Raw genomic sequence first — 20,402 nt, forward strand, 5'->3', positions numbered from 1 at the left:
ATCTCCTACCTCACATATACTTAGGCCTCTGCCTATATAAGAGTGAACATTTAAATGCAGGGGTGTCCAACTTTGGCAACCTTAAGACTTGTGGACTTCAGCTCCCAGAATTCCCCAGCCAGCCATTGAAGAATGGTGAATGGAGACCCTATACCATTCTAGACAAATGGCTGTCCAATCTCTTGAAAAACCTCCAGCTGATGGGAGCACCCACAATTTCTGAAGGCAAGCCATTCCACTGATTAATTGTTCCCACTGCCAGGAAATTTCTCCTTAGTACAAGAAATTGTTTCTCTCCTTGATTCGTTTCCATCCGTTGTTACTTGTGCTTTGGATAATAGCTTGACTCCCTCTTCTTTGTGACAGCCCCTCAAATACTGGAAGACTGCTATCATGTCACCCCTAGTCCTTCTCTTCGTTAGACTAGACATATTGTATTTTATTCCAATTTCATTTTAAGTCGTAGTTTATTCCAATTTCATTTTAAATCGTATTTTTATCCAATTCCATTTTAAATTGCTTTTATCAAATTTTAGTAATAATTTGTCTCTGGAACTCTGCACTTTGATATGGCCCAAGGACTAATCAACAAATAAAGATTTGTAACAGACTAGAGATACCTAGTCCCCTCAATCATTCATCACATGAATAGAATAGAATAACAGAGTTGGAAGGGACCTTGGAGGTCTTCTAGTCCACCCCCCTGCCTAGGCAGGAGGAAATCCTACACTACTTCAGATAAAGGGTTATCCAACATCTTTTTAAAAACTTCCAGTGTCAGGAAATTTCTCCTTAGTTCCAAGTTGCTTCTCTCCTTGATTAGTTTCCACCCATTGCTTCTTGTCCTGCCTTCTGGTGCTTTGGAGATTAGCTTGACTCCCTCTTCTTTGGGGCAGCCCCTGAGATATCGAAACACTGCTATCATGTTACCACTAGTCCTTCCTTTCATCAAACTAGACATACCCAGTTCCAGCAACCGTTCTTCATATGTTTTAGCCTCCAGTCCCCTAATCATCTTTGTTGCTCTTCTCTGCACTCCTTCCAGAGTCTGAACATCATTTTTACATGATTTATCCTCTAGACTCCCCCTTTATTAAATTTGACCTGGTAATAGGAAGGGAAGTAAAGAGGCTGTCTGAGAAAGTGCCAGTCAGCTCAACTGTCTGCTTTGTCCATTTCCTTCCTCATCACAATGCACGCACCTTGGAAACTTAGCCAAGCCAGTCTGGTGCCTGCACATTCTCCTATTGCCTTCAATGGGGCTACCATCCTTGCTTTGCAGAAATCCAGCAGCCCTTAGTTAGATCCCTTGGATTTTTGAAGTTCAAATATGATACACTTAAGTTTCCAAGCTCAGTCCCAATCTGGAGACACTGAGGGAGAAAACTGAAGCAAAGCAGATAAAAGAAAGCAAACAAAAATTGAGTTAGCCGGAGGATGAAGATTGGCAGATAGCAAACTTTTAAAATTGTTGTGGTTCGGCAGCAGCCGGTGCAGATGGTAGAGGTATCGGACAGTGAGGAAGAAAGGGGACCAGTCAGGTGGTCTGGACAGAACTCGGATGAGGGCCCTGCATCCGATGCAGGGATGGGGCCAGGACCATCTGGGAGGACCACCTGTCATCTGCACCTCTATAACTGTCTGGTTTGGTTCTGCAACCCAACAGGACAGACACAGACTTCAGAGAGTAATTAGGACTGCAGAAAAAACAATGGCTACCCACCTGCCTTCCATGGAGGACCTGTATACTGCACGAGTCAAAAAGAAGCCTGTGAAATTATTTATAGGCCCCTCATATCCTGGACACAAACTGTTTCAACTCCTACCCTCAAAACGACGCTATAGAGCACTGCACACCAGAACAACTAGACACAAGGACAGTTTTCCCCTGAAAGCCATCACTCTGCTAAGCAAATAATTCCCTCAACACTGTCCAACTATTTACAAAGTCTGCACTACTATTGCTATTAATCTTCTCATCACTCCTTATCACCCATCCCCTCCCACTTGTGACTGGATGACTGTAACTTTGTCGCTTGTATCCTTACGATTTATATTGACTGTTTCCTAGTATGATTGATTGCTTATGGTACCCTATGACTAGCATTAAGTGTCGTACCTTATGATTCTCGACTCCTGACGAATGTATCTTTTCTTTTATGTATACTGAGATTATTTACACCAAGACAAATTTCTTGTGTGTCCAATCACACTTGGCTAATAAAGTATTCTAAAGTATTCTAGTGGGGTGCTGCCTCCGGACCTCCGGAGTCTGGCAGCAGTGAGGCAGAGGACCCAGGGGAGCCTGTTCCCAGTGCACATGTGCTAGAAGGCGAGAGCAGCTGAAGCAGAAGGGGAGACTCGGGAGTAAGGCTGGGAGGTGTTTGCCCCTCCCATAAGGGATAAAAGTCAGACCTCAATGACGAAACCTTTGCAGGAAGCAAAGCAGTTCAATATATTCCGAGGGTGGGTTCTGTTATAATTACTTTGGAGACTTCTGGTTTTGGCAGCATTCCCCAGCACTGACAAGAGTGGGCTTATCTTGGGAAACTGTGTGTAATGAGTTCTGGCTGGAAAATGAAAGTAATTCCCAGCATTGCATTGAAATAATAATAAGTCTTTATTGATTAGCCCTTGGGCCATATCAAAGTGCAAAGTTCCAGCAACAATTTGTTACTAAAATTTAATAAAAGCAATTCAAGATGAAATTTGATAAAATACTATTTAAAATGGAACTTGATAAAATACAATTTAAAATGGAATCTAGACAAAATATGATTTAAGATATAATAGTAATAAAATACAATCCAAAATAAAATTGTAATAATGTACAATAATTTAAGATATAGATAAAATATAATAACATTATATTTCGGAGTCGCCCTTGCAATCTACCCCAATCAATCCCACATATGCAGATCTCAACCAAATCATTTTGTTTAAATACCGTGCTACTTTAAATGTTATTTTCAAGTTCTGGCCAGACATAAGGTAAGTTATTTTGATATGGGTATCCCAATGGAACATTGAAATAGATTCTGCTTTTCAAACAAGCTTGTGTTTCAGAACGTTTGACAAAGCCTGGGTCAGAACAATGGATGCTGTGTATATATGTACAATGACAATAAAGTATTATTATTATTCATTCTGAGCGCTAACTCAGCAAAGATTATAATCAGCTCAACCAGGAAGAAGCTTCTAACCCGGTTATCAGATGGAGAAATTCCAGCTTATTATCTTAAAATTTAAAACAAAAATCTTGGGAAAATGCGCCTTCACTTGCATACCTGAATTTGAAGCACCACTAAATCAGCATCAAGAGTCCTCTTGGTTGGCAACATTTTGACATGTAATTCAATCTGCCTTTTTTTCTCGATCATCTTCAGTTTCAGATACCGTATTTTCTCATCCATCACATTAATCTCAATGTCACCATTTCGGCTCATCATTTCCTGAATGTTTATTTTTTCATAGAAAATGCACACTTCTTCTTCGCGTTCGATGAGCTGAACGCCACTGCAATGAATTCCAGAGGAAGGATGGTGAAAATACATTATAAAAGATCTGATTCACATGTGGTGTGCTGAAAGCACATGCGCGCATGATAACAATGCGCTCCCCCGCGCATGTGTATGCAACACCCCCACCCCCTTACCTGCACTGCACATGCGTGCTCCTCCCAGTTGATTTTCAGGCCGTTTGAGGCCATTTTTGCCCTCCTGGAGACTCGAGGGAAGCTGCTGGAGCCTCAGGAGGCTGAAAACGGGCCTGTTTCGGCAGTTCCGATATTTCCGGAAGGCCCCTTTTTCGGCCACCCGAGGCTGCAGAGGCTTCCCTCAAGTCACCAGGAGGGCAAAAATGGCCTCAAACGGCCTGAAAACCAACTGGGAGTAAGGGGGTGGGGCTCGCGTGCCTGCACAAATGGCTCTGCGTGCCACCTGTGGCATGTCACGGCACTATAAGCTTCACGTCAAGCAGAATGCAGGCAGTCCTTGATTTACCACAGTTCATTTAGTGACGATTCAAAGTTATAATGGCGCTAAAAAAGTGACAGGACTATTTTTCACAATTACAACGTTTGCAGCATCCCCGGGGTCACATGATCAAAATTCAGATGCTTGGCAACTGACTCTTACTTATGACACTTGGAGTGTCCTGGAGTCACACGATCGCCTTTTGCAACCGCCTGTCAAGCAAAATCGATGGGGAAGCCAGATTCACTTAACAACCTGTGTTACTAACTTAACAACTTCACTGATTCACTTAACAACTATAGCAAGAAATGTCATAAAATGGAGCAAAGCTCACTTAACAAATGTCTCACTTAACAACAGAAATGTTGGGCTCCATTGTGGTTGTAAGTCGAGGACTACCCATCTTTTTTTTTAAGTCAAGTTTTTTATTTATACATAAGTATTTTGAATACAGTATATTGTCCAGGCATTTCATTTTACAAAAGAGAAAAAAAAAAGAAACACATATACTGATAGTAATAATAATAATAATAATAATAATAATAATAATACACTTGATAATTATAACCATGCTTATAATTGTATTAGCTTATTTATGATCATATTAATTGTACTAGCGTACAGTGGCGGGATTCAAATACTTTAACAACCGGTTCTCTGCCCTAATGACAGGCTGGGTGGGCGTGGCCATGATGGGTGTGGCAAGGAGATGTGGCAGGCAGCACTCGACCTCCTGTACCCCTCTGGGAGCAAAAACGGGCCGCGGGGGGGGGGTGCAGTGCATCCCATCAGGTCCTGTTTTGGGCCTAGTAGGCCTCCCTGCAGCCTCTTGGGAGCAAAAATGGGCCACGGGGGGACACCACATCCCCCACACCCCATTTTGGGCCTAGTAGGCCTCCCTGCATTTACCTGGAAGCCAAAAGGGGGTGCATGGGGATTCCTGGAAGAGAGGGGGAGGGGCCAGCCATCAATTTAACAACCGGTTCAGCCCAAGTGGTGCGAACTGGTTGAATCCCACCACTGCTAGCATACTTACAATTATGAACATTCATATTTTACTTACAAATAACAATGATCTTTCTTTATCTAATTTCTACCTCTTATCTCTAACCATTGATAAAACCTAGCACTGAGGACTACCTGTCGTAACAGTACATTTATTGCCAGTAAAATCAAAGCTTCTTTAATCAAAAGGTGTTATTTTCTCTTCCTTTACATTTTGTATATTCAGGAATAATTTGGGGGCCCGCTTCCATACCTTTCATTTCGTCTCTGGACAGCCTTTTCGTATGTCTTGCGCAACTGGACCATTTCCTCCTCGATCCGGGTGAGCGTGTTGGTCAGCCGTTCGACGTCCATCAGCTGCTGCTCCCGTTTCTCCTTCATGTCCTGGACGGTCTGATAAACCTTGCAAACATCGCTCTGGATGCTGTCCTTGATCGCAACGTTGTTGGAATACTTCATCTGGTATTTCTGCAGTTTTCTAAAGGCGACGAAAACATAAGAGGCGCAGTGGCACCGCAGTGGTTAGAGCGCAGTACTACAGGTTAATTCTGCTGACCACTATGCTACCAGGAAGGAAAATAAGAAAGGAATAAGGGAGGGAGGGAGGGAGGGAGGGAGGGAGGGGGAGGGAAGGAGGAAGGAAGGAAGGAAGGAAGGAAGGAAGGAAGGAAGGAAGGAAGGAAGGAAGGAAGGAAGGAAGGAAGGAAGGAAGGAAGAGCAAGAGCAGTGTTATATACCACTTCACAGTGCTTTACAGCCCTCTCTAAGCGATTTACAATTTGCCCCAACAATCTGGGTCTTCATTTTACCCACCTTGGAAGGATGGAAGGCTGAGTCAACCTTGCCCCACTTGTGCCACCAAGAGCAAGAAAATTATTTTTCAGGTGAATTGTTTTCCTGAATACTCACCTTTCCTTAATTACGGCGTTGGTCCTTAAGATCTCCATCTCATTATCCAGCATTTTGACTTTGTCTTTAATTTCATTTGTTTTCTGGCGAGCGCAGTGTACAATGCTCACCAACTTGTTTCTCTCGTGCCGCACGATGTCGTACAGTTTGGCAAATTCTTTCATCCTGAAAAAAAACCCCCATCCAAAAAATTTTTTAAGGAAAACATTGATGTATCAATTTCCCTTTGTTGTTGTTGTTGTTGTCAACGTTATGCCAGCAAACCCCCATGGAAATAATTCTCTTACTGTCTATGAATCTCTCTCCGTTTCTTTGTATGCTCCCTAATTTCGAAGTCTTTCGTTTTTATATCTGCAATGATGTTATTCAGGCGCTGCTGCAAAAGACAAATAGCAGTGGATAGTTGGGGAGTTGTTGGAATGGCAAGGCCGTTTCTAAAATTCAAGGAGGCAAAGATTACTCAAGAGCGTCGTTCTGTATTTCAAAAATAGAATACGGTATTCTCAGAAATCAAAATGGAGCTCGATCAGGGGTATCAAACTTGATTTCATTGAGGGCCGCATCAGGGTTGTGTTTGACCTCAGGGGGGCTCAGAGGGCTTGGTCAGGGTGGGCATGGCCAGCTCAGTGACACTCATCAAGGCTCCATTTTCGACCACGACAGCCCTGTCCCTCCGGGCTCCATTTTTGGCCATGATGGCCTCCTTTAGCCCTCTGCCAGAGAAAATGGAGCTCAAGGAGGCTGCGTGCAGCTGATCCAAACTCTGTTTTTGGCCACAATAGCCTCCTGCAGCCCTCTACCATAAATAATGGAGCTTGGGGAGACTGCGTGTGGCCCAGGGGTGGGATACGACAGGGTTAACTGTCGGTTCGGTGATTTACGAGGTTCAGTGATTTATGATGTACTTCCCTGCATGCTGTGAGCCGCGCGCCTGTAAATCGTCATCAGCACGCTGTGTGCAGAGAAGCAGCCTTTGAAACAGCCCTCTTTTCCTGCTTTTTTAACTGCAGCTGTGCCTCGCACGGCAGCTGAAGTTGAAAAAATCAGGAAATAAAGATCAGGTAAGAGCCCAGGTGGGCGGGTGGGCAAAAACATCAGCAGACATAGAACCGGTTCTACAGAGGTAGAAACATCAGCAGAGCCACCGGTTCTACAGAGGTGGACGGTAGAAACCCACCCCTGGTGTGGCCTTCTCAAGCTCTGTTTTCGCTGGCAGAGAGTTGCAGGAGGCCGTCGCGGCCCCTCCTGGGTTCCCTTTTCGCAGGCAGAGGCACCACGGGCCGGTCCTTCGTTGTTTCCAGGACAGGCCTGCGGGCCAGATCTAAGCACCCCACAGGCTGGATCCAGGCCCTGGGCCTTGAGTTTGACACCCCTGACCTAGATTATCAGCATTTCTGTTGTTAAGAGAGACATGTATGAAGTGTTCAAGTCTGTCAAGATCCAGATGGATCCATCTAGGACAGTGGTGGCTAACCTTTTTGGGCTCCTGTGCCAAAAATTGCGCGCACACACTTGCATGCCAGCACCCAGAAGGCAACGTGCGCCACCCCCCACGTCCCCTGTGCATGTGCACACGACCCTCCGTTGCGTGCTGCGTGTCTCTGCGCATGCACGCACGACACCCCCCCATGCACCCCGCATCTCCCCCACACCCCACGCATGCGCGCCAGATACTCGACAATTAGCTGTCAGGCAGGCGGCGCGCGCGCATGTGCAGTGGGGCTCTTCCAGGCAACCTCTAGCGTGCTGACAGAAGTGGCTCTGTGTGCCATAGGTTCGCCATCACAGATCTAGGATGTTGGCTATTCCTGCCAGCTTAGTATCATCTGCAAATTTGGTAAGTTCGCCTTCTATTCCCTCATCTAAGTCGTTAATGAAGATATTGAAGAGTTCTGGGTCTAAGACGGAACCTTGTGGCACTCCACTCCTTCCTTCCTTCCATGTAGATGTAGTATCACTAAGGAGTATTCATTGAGTACGGGTTTCAGCCAGTTACAAAATCCATCTGATGGTGATGCTGTCTCTCCCACTTTTTTCTAGCTTACCAAGAAGTAGGTTGTGGTCTACTCTGTCGAATGCCTTGCTGAAGTCTAAGTATATTTTGTCCCCAGTCTCTATTCTCATCTCAAATACAGGTAGCTAATACAGGTAGGCCTCACAGAAAAAAACACCCCAACTTACCATTGCAGTCCCAATTCTGGTGATTTCCCATGGCAAGTGGATGCAGTAGAGGAAGAAGAACAATGATATTACATATCAGTTTAGACTTGCCAGTCATCTAGATTTGAAAGAGGAGTGTGCCCTTGTTTCAGTGATGAAAATGAACAGGAAGAAACTATGGAGGAGTCTAAACATCTACTCTATAGAGGCATGGAAAGTCCAGGTGACCCAAGATAGAAAGACCAAGTTAGATGCTCCTTGGAGTTTCCTCACCTGAGCTTTCAAGAAGTCCTTCGATTTTTGTTCCCGCTCATCCGCCTTGAGCTGGGTCATGCGGATCAAGTTATTGAACTCTTCCCTGTAATGCTCCTGAGCATGAAAAAGTTGGTCTTCCTCAGCAATGCACTGCTCGAGAGTCCGCACCTCAGCATCGGTGGATGTTTTCTAGGTAGAAAATATCAGAGGACAATCCCGGAATGGGGTGATGTTAATCAATCTCTACAGAAGAGAATGTTTGGGCCTCAGGCGCTGAACAGTGGAGTCCTTGGTGATCTGGTTGTTTTCTTAGATGTTTTAATGACCCAAAATAGGCAACATCATCAACACTGATGGTGTTAGCTAGTTTGGTAATGAAACGTCTGCAAGAAAACCACCAAATTCAGAGAACACCAAGGACCCCTCATGTCAACCCTGAACTACAAATATTTTCCTTTGTTAGTATCTATTATCTATCCTGTCTGTCTGTCTGTCTGTCTGTCTGTCTGTCTGTCTATCTATCTATCTATCTATCTATCTATCTATCTATCTATCTATCTATCTATCTATCTATCTCTATTTATCTATCATCTATCCATCTTTCTCTCCCTCTCCATCTATCATCCATCTATCATCCATCTGTTGTCTGTCAATCTCTATCTCTTTCCTTCCGCCCTCCCTCCCATCATCCAACATCCATCTATCATCCATCTATATCTATCTATCTATCCATCCATCCATCCACCCGTCTCCATACCTCTCCATCCATCTATCATCCATCTGTCATCTATCTGTCAACCTCAGACTCCACTAATAAATATTTCTACATTTCAACAATACATCAAGAAAAGGTATGGATTGTGGCAGAGAAGACACTGCCTCAGCACTGCTGGACCCCTGGTTTTCACCTTCTATTTCATTCTTATGATTTTAAATTGCTTTCATACTCATATTTTTTATTATATTGTAAGCTGTCGAGAATTACTTTGGGTAGAGAGGTGGGCGGCATATAAGAAATAAATCAGTAACCATACACATAAATGTATCGGAGGGGAAAGAATATTCTTGACTTTTCATTCAGAAGATGTTCTATTTAAATATTTTTAGTCTTTAGTTTCCCTTTACATAAGGGGTAATGCAACTATAAGAATAAAAATGGTGCTGAGGCTGGGATAAACAATGTAAGAGCTTTTTTCTTTTAATTTTCTGGATAGGGGCAATGGAGAAATCTGAAATAGTAAGGTACAGTGCTTGCTAAAGGCTATTTTTCTTCATTCTGATGGCCCAAACATGTTAGTTAGTTTTATACCCAAAAGTAGATCTGTACATAGCATCCCCACCTCCCATTGTATCCACACAACAACAACAATACTATGAGCTGAGCTGAGTTTGAGAGGGACCGATCCCAACAAAACTGAGGATGGATTACAACATAGGTTCCCCCACTGCTAGCCCAATATTTTTACCGTATATTACCAACATTTCTACACCACACACTCGGTGCCCAAAGCAGAATGGGAATATGGTACTAAGCAGACGGGAATATGGTATCCCTGATGAAAGAAAAGGATGAAACTGAGACAGAAAACCAGATGGAGACCAAACAATTTCATGGGAAGCCACGGCTGAAAATCGGAGAGGAAACCTGGCAACCTGCCAAGCAGGGTGCCTCCCCCTCCAGCTTTCTTCCCTGCCGGGGAGTATGGGAAGCCTCGGAGAACAGCCTGGCAGACAGGGGAGAAAGGAACAAAATGACACAAAAGAACAGAGAGGTCCATTCAAAGAGGATATGCAGCGAATGGAAAAGGGGTAAGAAGAAACAATAACTGAAAGATTTCCATCTACATCCTGCATGTCCTAAGGACCTTGACATTGCTTTCCTAATAGTCCTTCCCTTGAATTTTTCCTAACAAACATCATTGGATGGATGGATGGATGGATGGATGGATGGATGGATGGATGGATGGACGGATGGACAGACAGACAGACAGATAATGGTTGATATATGGATGATGGATGGATGGTGGGAGGGAGGGAGGGAGGGAGGGAGGGAGATTGACAAATAGATAATGATAGAAGTTAGGTAGATGACAGATGATAGATAGATAGGATAGCAGATAGATAGATAGATAGATAGATAGATAGATAGATAGATAGATAGATAGATAGATAGATAGATAGATAGATAGGGATGGATGGATGGATGGATGGATGGATGATAGGTAGATAGATGATAGACAGACAGATATAGATAGGTAGATGATAGGTAGGTAGATAGGTAGATAGATAGGGATGGATGGATGATAGGTATATAGATGATAGATGATAGATAGATGATAGACAGACAGACAGACAGATATAAGGTAGATGATAGAAAGGTAGATAGGTAGGTAGATAGATATGATAGATGACAGAAATGGTAGATAGATGCTAGATGGATGGAGAGAGGGAGAGAGGGAGAGAGGTAATAGATACATGCAATGCTGTCCTAAAGTAAAGTAATGAAAATATTAGTTGTAAGTGATTAAGCTGAAATCCCTCTAGGAGTCACTAATCTTAAGTGTCTATTTTTTTTTCTCTTTTGCAAGCACAGTACCTGTTCCTTAGGGAGAGACAGGAGGACAATGATGACATGTGTGTAATGATTGCCAGCGTGTTCTCTGCTTGCCCCTTCCTTGTTCCACTAACCATCGCTGACCCTCCATATTATTATGGTTTTGATTTGGTTTTGTAATCTGGTTTTAAAGGGTTTATTGTTTTTTTTCTGGATGTTTGTACATCGTTTACTGTGGCTTTTGTTCGGTTGTCTCATTAGCTGAGCTGCCTACAGTCATAAACACAAGACAGGCAGCTACACAAATCAAAACGATAAATAAATATGATCTGTGCGTAGACCTTTCTGACTACTTGAAATAAGAATAGCAGGAGTAGGAGACACTGGATTTCCTGAGGAGAATTTAAAAAAAAAGAAGAAGAAGAAGGAGTAACATTTCTGTTTTCCTGCAGATAATTTTTTTTTTTTAAACAAGAAATAACATGTCTGTTCTTTAATATCTCGGTGAAGGCATATGGACAGCAGCATCCAATGAAAGATTTGGTAGGCTTGGCAGATGAATAAAACACAGCTGTCCTATTACCTCTTGTGTCAGATTTCGCTTTGCTATTTCCACTTCTCTCTGAAGCTCCCTTCGCCTCTCTAATATTGTCGCATCGTCTTTAGGGACAGCAGCATCTAACTGTACAATGGGGGAAGAAAAGAAGGTTATGTACAAAAAAATGAGGAAAGTGTGTTATTTTAATATAACCAATGCCATATTTATGCATGAGCTGAATCTTTAAAAAAACAAATAAATCAGAAACCAGCAACTGTAAGTTGCAAAGTTTGGGGACCGCTGATATAATAGAAATTGCTCTCATAGATTCGGAAATCTTAAATTTATATAATTCCCCCCGCCCACACACACACAAAAAAACAATCAAATATCTATTGTATGACATCCAGGGGTGGGATTCTACCAGTTCGGACCGGTTCAGGTGAACTGGATGTTAAATTTGCATCTGGTTCGCCAAACTTGTATTTGAACCAACACACCGGCTGGCCCCGCCCACCCCACCCCTCCCAGGAGTCTCCACATGGCCTGTTTAAGATGCAGGTAAATGCAGGGTTCACATGGAGGCTCTGGGAGGGGGAAAATGGGCCTTCCGGAAGTCTGGAAACGGGCCTGTTTCCGGCTTCCGGGGGGCCTCCAGAGCCCGAGGGGGGCCGTTTTCACCCTCTCAGAGGCCCAAGGGAAGCCTCTGGACCTTGGGAAGGTGAAAAACGGCCCTCCCAGAAGTTCTGGTAGGCCACACCCACCACGGCCACGCCCAGCCAGCAACTGGGCAGCAAACTGGTTGCTGGAATTTTTGAATAACACCCCTGATGACATCCTTCACTCACCCTCTTCTTAGCAACTGCCCTTTTAACAGTATTTGGCCCAAAGAACCAAAAAAGTAATAAAACTCGACATTGCTCTTCAAACTTACTAGAGGTACATACCTCTAAAAGCATTCTTTCGTGATGCGACTGAACTTGGATCAGGCTTTCCTGAGCGATTTTCAGCTGCATTTCCATCTTTTTAAAAGTTCGGAAATCCTTCTCCTTCTCCCTTTGCATCCGACTCAGAGTATCGTGCAGTTTCTGTTTCAAATTGGTCATATTGCGAAAACCCATTTCTAATACACCCCTAGACAAGCGTAGAAAAAGAGCTTTTGTTATGACAAAAACAAATGGCCCACAATTGAAGCTCTCAGGTTCAGACCAGCGATAATTACAAAGAAGACTTTACAGTACAATCAAGATCAAGGAAGGTACCAATGCCACTATAAAGCCTTAGTAAGACCACGCCTAGAGTACTGCATCCAGTTTTGGTCACCACACTATAAAAAAGATGTTGAGACTCTAGAAAGAGTACAGAGAAGAGCAACCAGGGTGATTAGGGGATGGTTGGAGGCTAAAACATATGAAGAACGGTTACAGGAACTGGGCTTGGCTAGTCTAGTGAAGAGAAGGACCAGGGGAGACAGGATAGCAGTCTTCCAATATTTGAGGGGCTGCCACAGAGAGGAGGGGCTCAAGCTATTTCCCAAAGCACCTGAAGGCCAGACAAGGAATAATGGTTGGAAACTGAACAACGAGAGATTCAACCTGGAAATAAGAAGAAATGTTCTGACAGTGAGAACAATCGACTCATGGAACAACTTCCTTTCGGAAGTTGTGGGAGCTTCATCACTGGAAGCTTTCAAGAAGAGACTGGAGTGCCATCTATCAGGAATGGTGTAGAGTCTCCTGCTTGGGTGGGGGTTGAAGTAGATGACCTACAAGGTCCCATCCAGCTCTGTTAATTTGTATCTGTATTTGGATTGGTGGTTTTTTTTTTGAATAATGAGATTTGTTCGGGGTTTTTTGCTTTATCAGTGTTTCGGATCTCTCTCATCCATCCAATTATTTTATCACTTGAGACTTTCAATAAGAGATTGGACTGCCATTTGTCAGAAATGGTGTAGGGTCACCCACTTGGGCGGGGGGTTAGACTAGATGACCTACAAGGTCCCTTCCAACTCTGATTATCTGTTATTTTGAGAAGTGGAATAGAATATGGATAAGAGACATGAAGTCCAAACCTCATTACAGGTAGTCCTTGGGTTACAATGACAGTTGAGCCCAAAATTTCTAGTTAAGCAAATTGTTAAGTGAATTTTTTGCCCCGTTTTACAACCTTCCTTGCCATAGTCGTTAAGCGAATCACTGTGATTGTTGAGTTAGTAGCACGGTTGTTAAGTGAATGGGCTTCCCCATTGACTTTGCTTGTCAGAAGGTCGCAAAAGCGGCTCAACATGACCCAGGGACACTGCAACCATCATAAATGTGAGTCAGTTGCCAAGCGTCTGAATTTTGTACTCGTAGACTTTCATTGTGTTGTTATCTGAAACTGGGTAGGAACTGGGTTAAGGCTCTTCCACTATAGTGCCTGCCATATGGGATTTCCTATAGATTTTGAATGGTTACCTTGCCGTTGGATTTTTTTCTGGATTAAAGAAGGAAGCCTATTGTTGGCACCTGGACCTTTTCTTTCAGCTGCCTTAAAAATCCCTGTTGGACTGATTTTAATAATAGTGATTATTATTAAGGTGTTCTGACCCAAACCCTTTCCCAATAAAACAAACACGAACCAAAGGGAACAGAAACCTTTTAATGATTCTTACGAATCCCTGGTTTAAAAGGCTGCTGCAAACTAATTAACTTTGATAAGCACAAGCCTCGCCAAAACTGTGCGAGGCTGCCAAGAATAACAGATAAGGTTACCTAGAAATATTTCACAACATTAGAGTCTTCATATACCAACTAAGATACTGCAATGTTCACAAGTCTCGAGTTTCAGAACGTCTTTGCTTCCTGCAAAGAACGTCCAATTCACAGCTGGCTTTTATCTTCTTGAAGGAGGGGCCATTACCTTGCAGCCTTACTCCTGAGTCGCTGCTGCAACTACTCTTTCCTGCGAGCAGCCCTGCGCACACGCGCACTTGGCACAGGCTCCTCGGGAACCTCCTCATTGCTGCTGCCAGCCCCTACAATCTCTGAAGGCAGCAGTCCACTCCCTAAATGGTCCTGGACCATCATCTGAGTCCTTGCTCTCCTTAGACGTCCACACTTGCTGCCGGATAACCACAACATAAGGTGACCTTGTAAAGCTATGTTGAAACCATGGTAAGAAATAAAAGACATGCATTCAGTTTCACAGCTATTATGATTGTTGGCCGAGCAGAGACCAAAACAGCCAGAGAAATGATTGAACAATGGGAAATGGGCCCCTTGTCAGTCAATAAGAGTGCAGATCTACCACCAGCCTACCAGGTATTTAGGAGTCGAGGGCACTGTGGCATAAAGAAGCAACAATTAACTTAATACCCTGCCATCAACACCATAATTAACAACTACACATGGCCAGGCCCCATATAAACACAACATGTAGAACAGCCCAGTGCACAGGTTCTGAACAGAGAAAGATTCACTTTGGTTCGGGTCCAACATGAGTCCAAATATATTGCAAGAATAAACCTTTTGTTTGGACTCAGCTCCTCACACACGACAAACCTTCTGTATTTAAATCAATGATTCCTTTATTAGGAGCACCAGCAGCCCTGGCAAAAAAAATTCTCTCACTAACTGGCTAACCAGTCTGTCCGGCAGGGAGATAAATAGTTGTCTGCCACATCTATTCATCTCCGACCCTTGCCTTTTATCCCCAGAGCTAGGGTGGGGCTTCGCTAGAAGCGGTGGCTCTTCCATCCCAAGGACCGGCCCATAGATTTTCAATGCTCTCCTCTCCTCTGCCTTCTGCGCATCCGCGCGTCAGGCACTGGATCCAGCTGTTCCTCCTCTTCCAAATCAGCCACCTCCAGACCTGGGGATTGTTCACTCCCCATCTGAGGGCTGACGGATGGCCCAGGCTCCGTCTCTCTCTCTCTCTCTCTCTCTCTCTCTCTCTCTCTCTCTCTCTCTCTCTCTCTCTCTCCCTCTCCCTCTCCCTCTCCCTCTCCCTCTCCCTCTCCCTCTCCCTCTCCCTCTCCCAACTCCATTCCCTCTTCTCCCTCGGAGCTCTGAGGTTGCCCTAATGCTGACCCTGACTCTCACACCTCCTCCTCCTCTGATTCAGCTGCTGGAGGGCCGGTGGCCAACAAGCCACAACACCTTTGGTTTCGATGACTGATTCAAGAGCAGATCCTGCAACACTATCCTGGGACAGGTACATTTGCTTTCATTCGCTAAAAAAAAAAGTTCAGGAACAGGAAGAACTCACAATGGCCCATGACTAATAAAATCTCACCTCTCTGAAATGGCGGTGCCTTCGTTCTCCTTATTCATCTCGTGCACCTTGCTCTGAGTGTTGAATTCTCGCTCTTTGATCTCGAGCAGCGCTTTCTTCCCTTCGACCTCCTTGATCGCATCTTCTTTCTCCTCCATGGCCTCCACGCACTTGGTCTCCATTTTTTTGGACATCTCCACAAGTTCTTGCGCTTCTTCCTGAAGCAAGATTTTTCTCTTCTCTATGTCTCTGTAAGTAGCAGAGGCTGACGTGAGTAAAAATAAGGTGTCTGTGTTTCTTATTTGGGATATTTTTTAATTGGTTATTTGGTAAGTATATATGTCAAAGATTCTGAATTGCAGATCGGTTTCGCAAGGGGGGAAGTTGTTATTGTTAAAATATACTATCAGGATTCAACCAGGGGAAGGACATTTTAAGTGTATGTTTGATATTTTGTTTTGTAAATATTTCTTGTTTTGTTTGTTTCCTGTATTTGTTTTTTGTTTTTTGTTTTGCTTTCCTTTTTTTGGAGGGGTTGGATTTGGAAATACATAAAAAAATCAAAAGATAATGTCTGTTTAAAATCTGCTTAAGATATTTTTAGCTTTTATTATTTCATTATTATTTCAAGAATAGAATAGAGTAGAGTAGTGTAGAGTAGTGTAGAATAGAAAATAGAATATAATAGAATAGAATAGAATAGAATAGAATAGAATAATAAAATAGAGTAGTGTAAAGTAGAGGTGTAGAATAGAATAATAGAGTAGCGTGGAGTAGTGTAGAATAAAATAATAGAATAGAATAGTAGAGTAGAGTAAAGTAGAGTAGAGTAGTATACAACAGAATAGGATTCTTTATTGGCCAAGTGTAATTAGACACACAAGGAATTTGTCTGCAGTGCAGCAGCTCTCAGTGTACATACAGAGGACAGCCACATGCTACATTCTACCCAAGAGCAGCGTATACATAATACAATAATGTCAAACCCAGTCTAAACATTTAGTTGATTGTGCAACCAACAATAATAATCAAGAGTTCTAAAAGAACATACTGCATTCTGCGGCTTATTTTTTCCATATCCTTTCCGAGCTGAATAGGAATGGCTTGGAGACGGACAAGTTCATCCTGGTGATAAAATAAACATAAATATTAGCCTGCGTGAAACTAAGAATGTTTAAGAATGTTTCGGGATGAATTAACTTCAAGCTGGGTTATAGCAACAATCCAAGAATGTCCTGAAAACGCATATGTATTTTTTTCCCCTTTGAAATACGTTTTGAATCTGGAAGTTGAGTCGCGGCCATTGGTCTTCTTTCTTCTGTTTTTGGTTGGAAATGTTTCGCTGCTTAGCCAAGTAGCGTCTTCAATCTGAGCAAGTGGCTTAGGGGGGCCAGGCCTGTTGAACTTGCGGACCCATGGGCCGGATATAGAAATAGACATAGATATGTTTTCCTGATAGAAAAACACCCTGATACATCCCAATACGGCCCGTGATGCGATCGGCTTTGATACCCCTGCCATATACTTCATGTCCTGCAGGAAGGTTTTACTTCTCACCTAATTTGAATAGGCTCCTTAGGGGAGTAGACAGAGGTCCGTCAGGATGTAAATCAGGGGTAGGATTCAAATTCTGTCACAACTGGTTCTGTGGGCGTGGCTAGCTGGGCATGGCTAGGTGGGCATGGCCACGTGACTGGGTAGGTGTGGCGTTTGTTTTTTGCAGCAACACCCCCCCCCCCCCATTTTTTGGGCCTTCTGGGCCTCAGGGAAGCCTCCAGGGGGGTCGTTTTTGCTCCCAGAAGGCTTCCCTGGGGCTCAAGAAGGAAAAAAGGAAATAGAGAAGGGGCGCACATCACCCCCCTGTGCTCCATTTTGGGGCCTGCTGGGCCTCCTGGAAGCCTCCTGGGTGAAGCAGTAAGTATGCGAAGGGAATCCCGGAACAGCTGATCATAGGGACAGCTGATCGTCAGGAGGAGGGAAAAAGAAATACCTTAAGGAGTGACTGGGCGGGAAAGAACACAGTGCGCGATGTCGGGCGTGCGCACAATGTCACGCATGCGCGATAAGGACTGACTGGGAGGGAAGGGGAGGGGTGGGGTGGGGAAAAGGGCAGGGCCAGACAGGGGCACGATTTGCCAATTCTCCGAACTGCACAGAATCATAACAACCGGTTCTATAGAACCAGTCCGAACCGGTAGAATCCCACCCCCGATGTAAATGCTACAATACCTAAATCCTTTACAATGAAGATGATGATGATATCCATTCAATCCAGTCTGACTCTTGGTGATTCTATGGGTCAGGACTTTCAGTGTCTCCCAATCTTGCACTGCTTGAGTTTTTCTATGTTTCGGCTGGGATCAGCTTTGTGGGTGTCCAGCCGCCGTGTTCTTTGGCACTCTACTTTCCTTTTACCATTAACTCTTCCAATAGTAATAGCCCTTAGACTTATATACCGCTTCACAGTGCTTTACAGCCCTCTCTAAGCGGTTTACAGAGTCAGCCTATTGCCCCCAAAATGGGTCCTCATTTTACTGACCTCAGAAGGATGGAAGGGTGAATGTCAAGGTTCCAAGTAACATACCCATAGCAAACAAAACTCTGAGGCTGGCAATTTCCTCAAAGAATAGGTTTATTGGATATGTCATATTGGCGTAGACTGGTGAAAACCGACTCTGAATATTCCCATGGTTTTCACCTAATTAAAAGTGAAAGTCTGTCACAACCAGTCACATGGTCCAATCAGGATACTGTCCAGTTGCTAGGTGACTCCAGTCCCCTCCTTCCGAGCACCTGCAGGAATGTCCTTGGTTCCCATGAGAAAGTATTTTGTTTTGGCTACAACACCCCAGCTATCCCCATTCCTCTTTTCCTATCCTCTTCTCCGGTCTGTCAGCACTGAAGTCTCAAAATGGCCTCAGTCAGGCCAGCTTCAGGGTTGACACTGAGTCAATCTTGAGCCTGGTGAGATTTGAACTGCTGGCAGTCGGCAGAATTAGCTTGCAATTCTATCCACTGTGCCACCACAGCGCTTGCTTTCTCCAATGAATTTGCTTTCTCCAGTGAATTTGCTTTCTCCAGTGAATTCCTCTGCATGACATGGACAAAATAAGATGCAGTTTGGTGACTTTGCCTTCCGGTGACATGTCTGGTGTTAGGCAATCCAATCAGTGGTGGGATTCAAATTTTTTTACTACCGGTTCTGTGGCCGTGGCTTGGTGGGCGTGGCAGGGGAAGAATGTTCAGAGGTGGTATTTGCCGGTTCTCTGAACTGCTCAAAATTTCTGGTACGGGTTCTCCAGAACTGGTCAGACCCTGCTGAATACCACCTCTGGATCCAATACTTGCTTGTTAATCACCTTTGCTATCCAAGGAATGCACAAGAGCCTTCTCCTGCACCATAGCCCAAATGAAACCTTTACCCTAGGTGGGGCATTAAACGTGGCCTCCCTGGTGAACCAGTGAAGTGGTCTTGATCTTCCTGGGTGATTTAATCTTCCTGGAATCTTGCTCAGACTGAAGAAGCTACTTGGAGAAGCAGTGAAACATTTTGAACCAGCAAAAAAAAATCCTGTTGCCTTGAGTCAACTTCCACACAACTCCACCTGGAGGGCTGATAATCTTCATCAACAAAATACACGTGAGTCTTTTTCTGTACAGCTTGGATGTGGACATCAAAACACAGCCCTATCAATAGGCATCTATAGGTAACCCCCCATTACCTTCAAGTCTTCTTGTTTTCGAAATAGTTCATCCACTTCTTTGTGCTCCTTAGTGAGACGTTTATGCCTTGCAAACAGATCGTCTTTCATGTTTTTAATTTCCAGCCTTCTCTGCGTTGTTTCTTTACGCAGGTCTTCGCAACTGTCCCTCAGGGCTTTAATTTTCTTCTCCGCATCCTTTAAAAAATGAAATTGAGTGACACAAATTAATGGAAAGGAACAGATAGGATAGGATAGGATAGGATAGGATAGGGAAGGGAAGGGTAAGGAAGGGTAAGATAGGGAAGCTACGGGTAGGGTAGGGAAGGTAGGGTAAGGAAGGGAAGGGTAAGATAGGGAAAGGAAGGGTAGGGAAGGGTAGGGTAGGGTACGGTAGGGTAAGATAGGGAAGGAAGGGGTAGGGTAGGGAAGGAAGGATAGGAAAGGGAAGGGAGAGGTAGGAAAGGATAGGGAAGGGAACGGTAGGATAGGAAGGGAAGGGTAGGGAAGAGTAGAGAAGGGTAGGGTAGGGAAGGGAAGGGAAGATGCTTGTCAAAGAGAGATCCGATTTAGAAGTCAGGAGAAATTTCCTGACAGTGAGAACAATGAATCAGTGGACTACTATAGCTTGCCTCCTGGTGCTGTGGGTGCTCCCATCACTGGAGGTTTTCAAGAATAGACTGGGATGATAAGGCTTCTGTCTTGATGAGCGGGTTGGACTAGAAGATCTCCAATTTCCCTTCCAGCCCTGTGATTCCAAGTGTTTAATCTATTGTATTCTAGAATAGAATAACTGAGTTGGAAGGGATCTTGGAGGTCTTCTAATCTAGCACCATCCCCAGACATTCCATTAGATGGCCACTAGATAGTTGTTCATTATTATTCCTTCTCCTTTCTCCTTCTCCTCCTCCTCCTCCTCCTGTTCCTCCTCTCTTCCTCCCCCTCCCTCTCCTCTTCTTCCTCCCCCTCCTCCTGTTCCCCCTCCTCTTCCTCCCCCTCCTCTTCCTCCTCCCCCTCCTCCTCTTCCTCCTCACCCTCCTCCTCCTCCTCCT

At 44.2% G+C, this 20,402-nt stretch overlaps 1 protein-coding gene across 7 annotated transcripts in view; it reads right to left on the reverse strand.

The window, feature by feature from the left end:
* Window positions 1-20,402, reverse strand: part of CCDC146 (coiled-coil domain containing 146) — a 92,601-nt gene that overhangs the window by 10,469 nt on the left and 61,730 nt on the right. For 6 of the 7 annotated variants that reach the window (XM_087967753.1, XM_087967751.1, XM_087967749.1 and 3 more), the window contains 10 exons: window positions 19,372-19,548; window positions 16,701-16,774; window positions 15,671-15,898; window positions 12,343-12,529; window positions 11,441-11,539; window positions 8,322-8,492; window positions 6,176-6,264; window positions 5,889-6,053; window positions 5,233-5,457; window positions 3,288-3,516 (listed from right to left, as the gene is read on the reverse strand). In XM_087967753.1, coding sequence (XP_087823879.1) covers window positions 3,288-3,516; window positions 5,233-5,457; window positions 5,889-6,053; window positions 6,176-6,264; window positions 8,322-8,492; window positions 11,441-11,539; window positions 12,343-12,529; window positions 15,671-15,898; window positions 16,701-16,774; window positions 19,372-19,461 — 1,557 coding nt within the window. In that variant the 5' untranslated portion in view covers window positions 19,462-19,548. The remainder of the gene's footprint in view (window positions 1-3,287; window positions 3,517-5,232; window positions 5,458-5,888; window positions 6,054-6,175; window positions 6,265-8,321; window positions 8,493-11,440; window positions 11,540-12,342; window positions 12,530-15,670; window positions 15,899-16,700; window positions 16,775-19,371; window positions 19,549-20,402) is intronic. The other variant, XM_087967750.1, reaches the window with a different exon arrangement.

Source organism: Notechis scutatus, chromosome 6, assembly GCF_049901735.1.
Source record: "Notechis scutatus isolate UNSWTSFEM ecotype Mainland chromosome 6, rNotScu1.2, whole genome shotgun sequence".
Lineage (NCBI taxonomy): Eukaryota > Metazoa > Chordata > Lepidosauria > Squamata > Elapidae > Notechis > Notechis scutatus.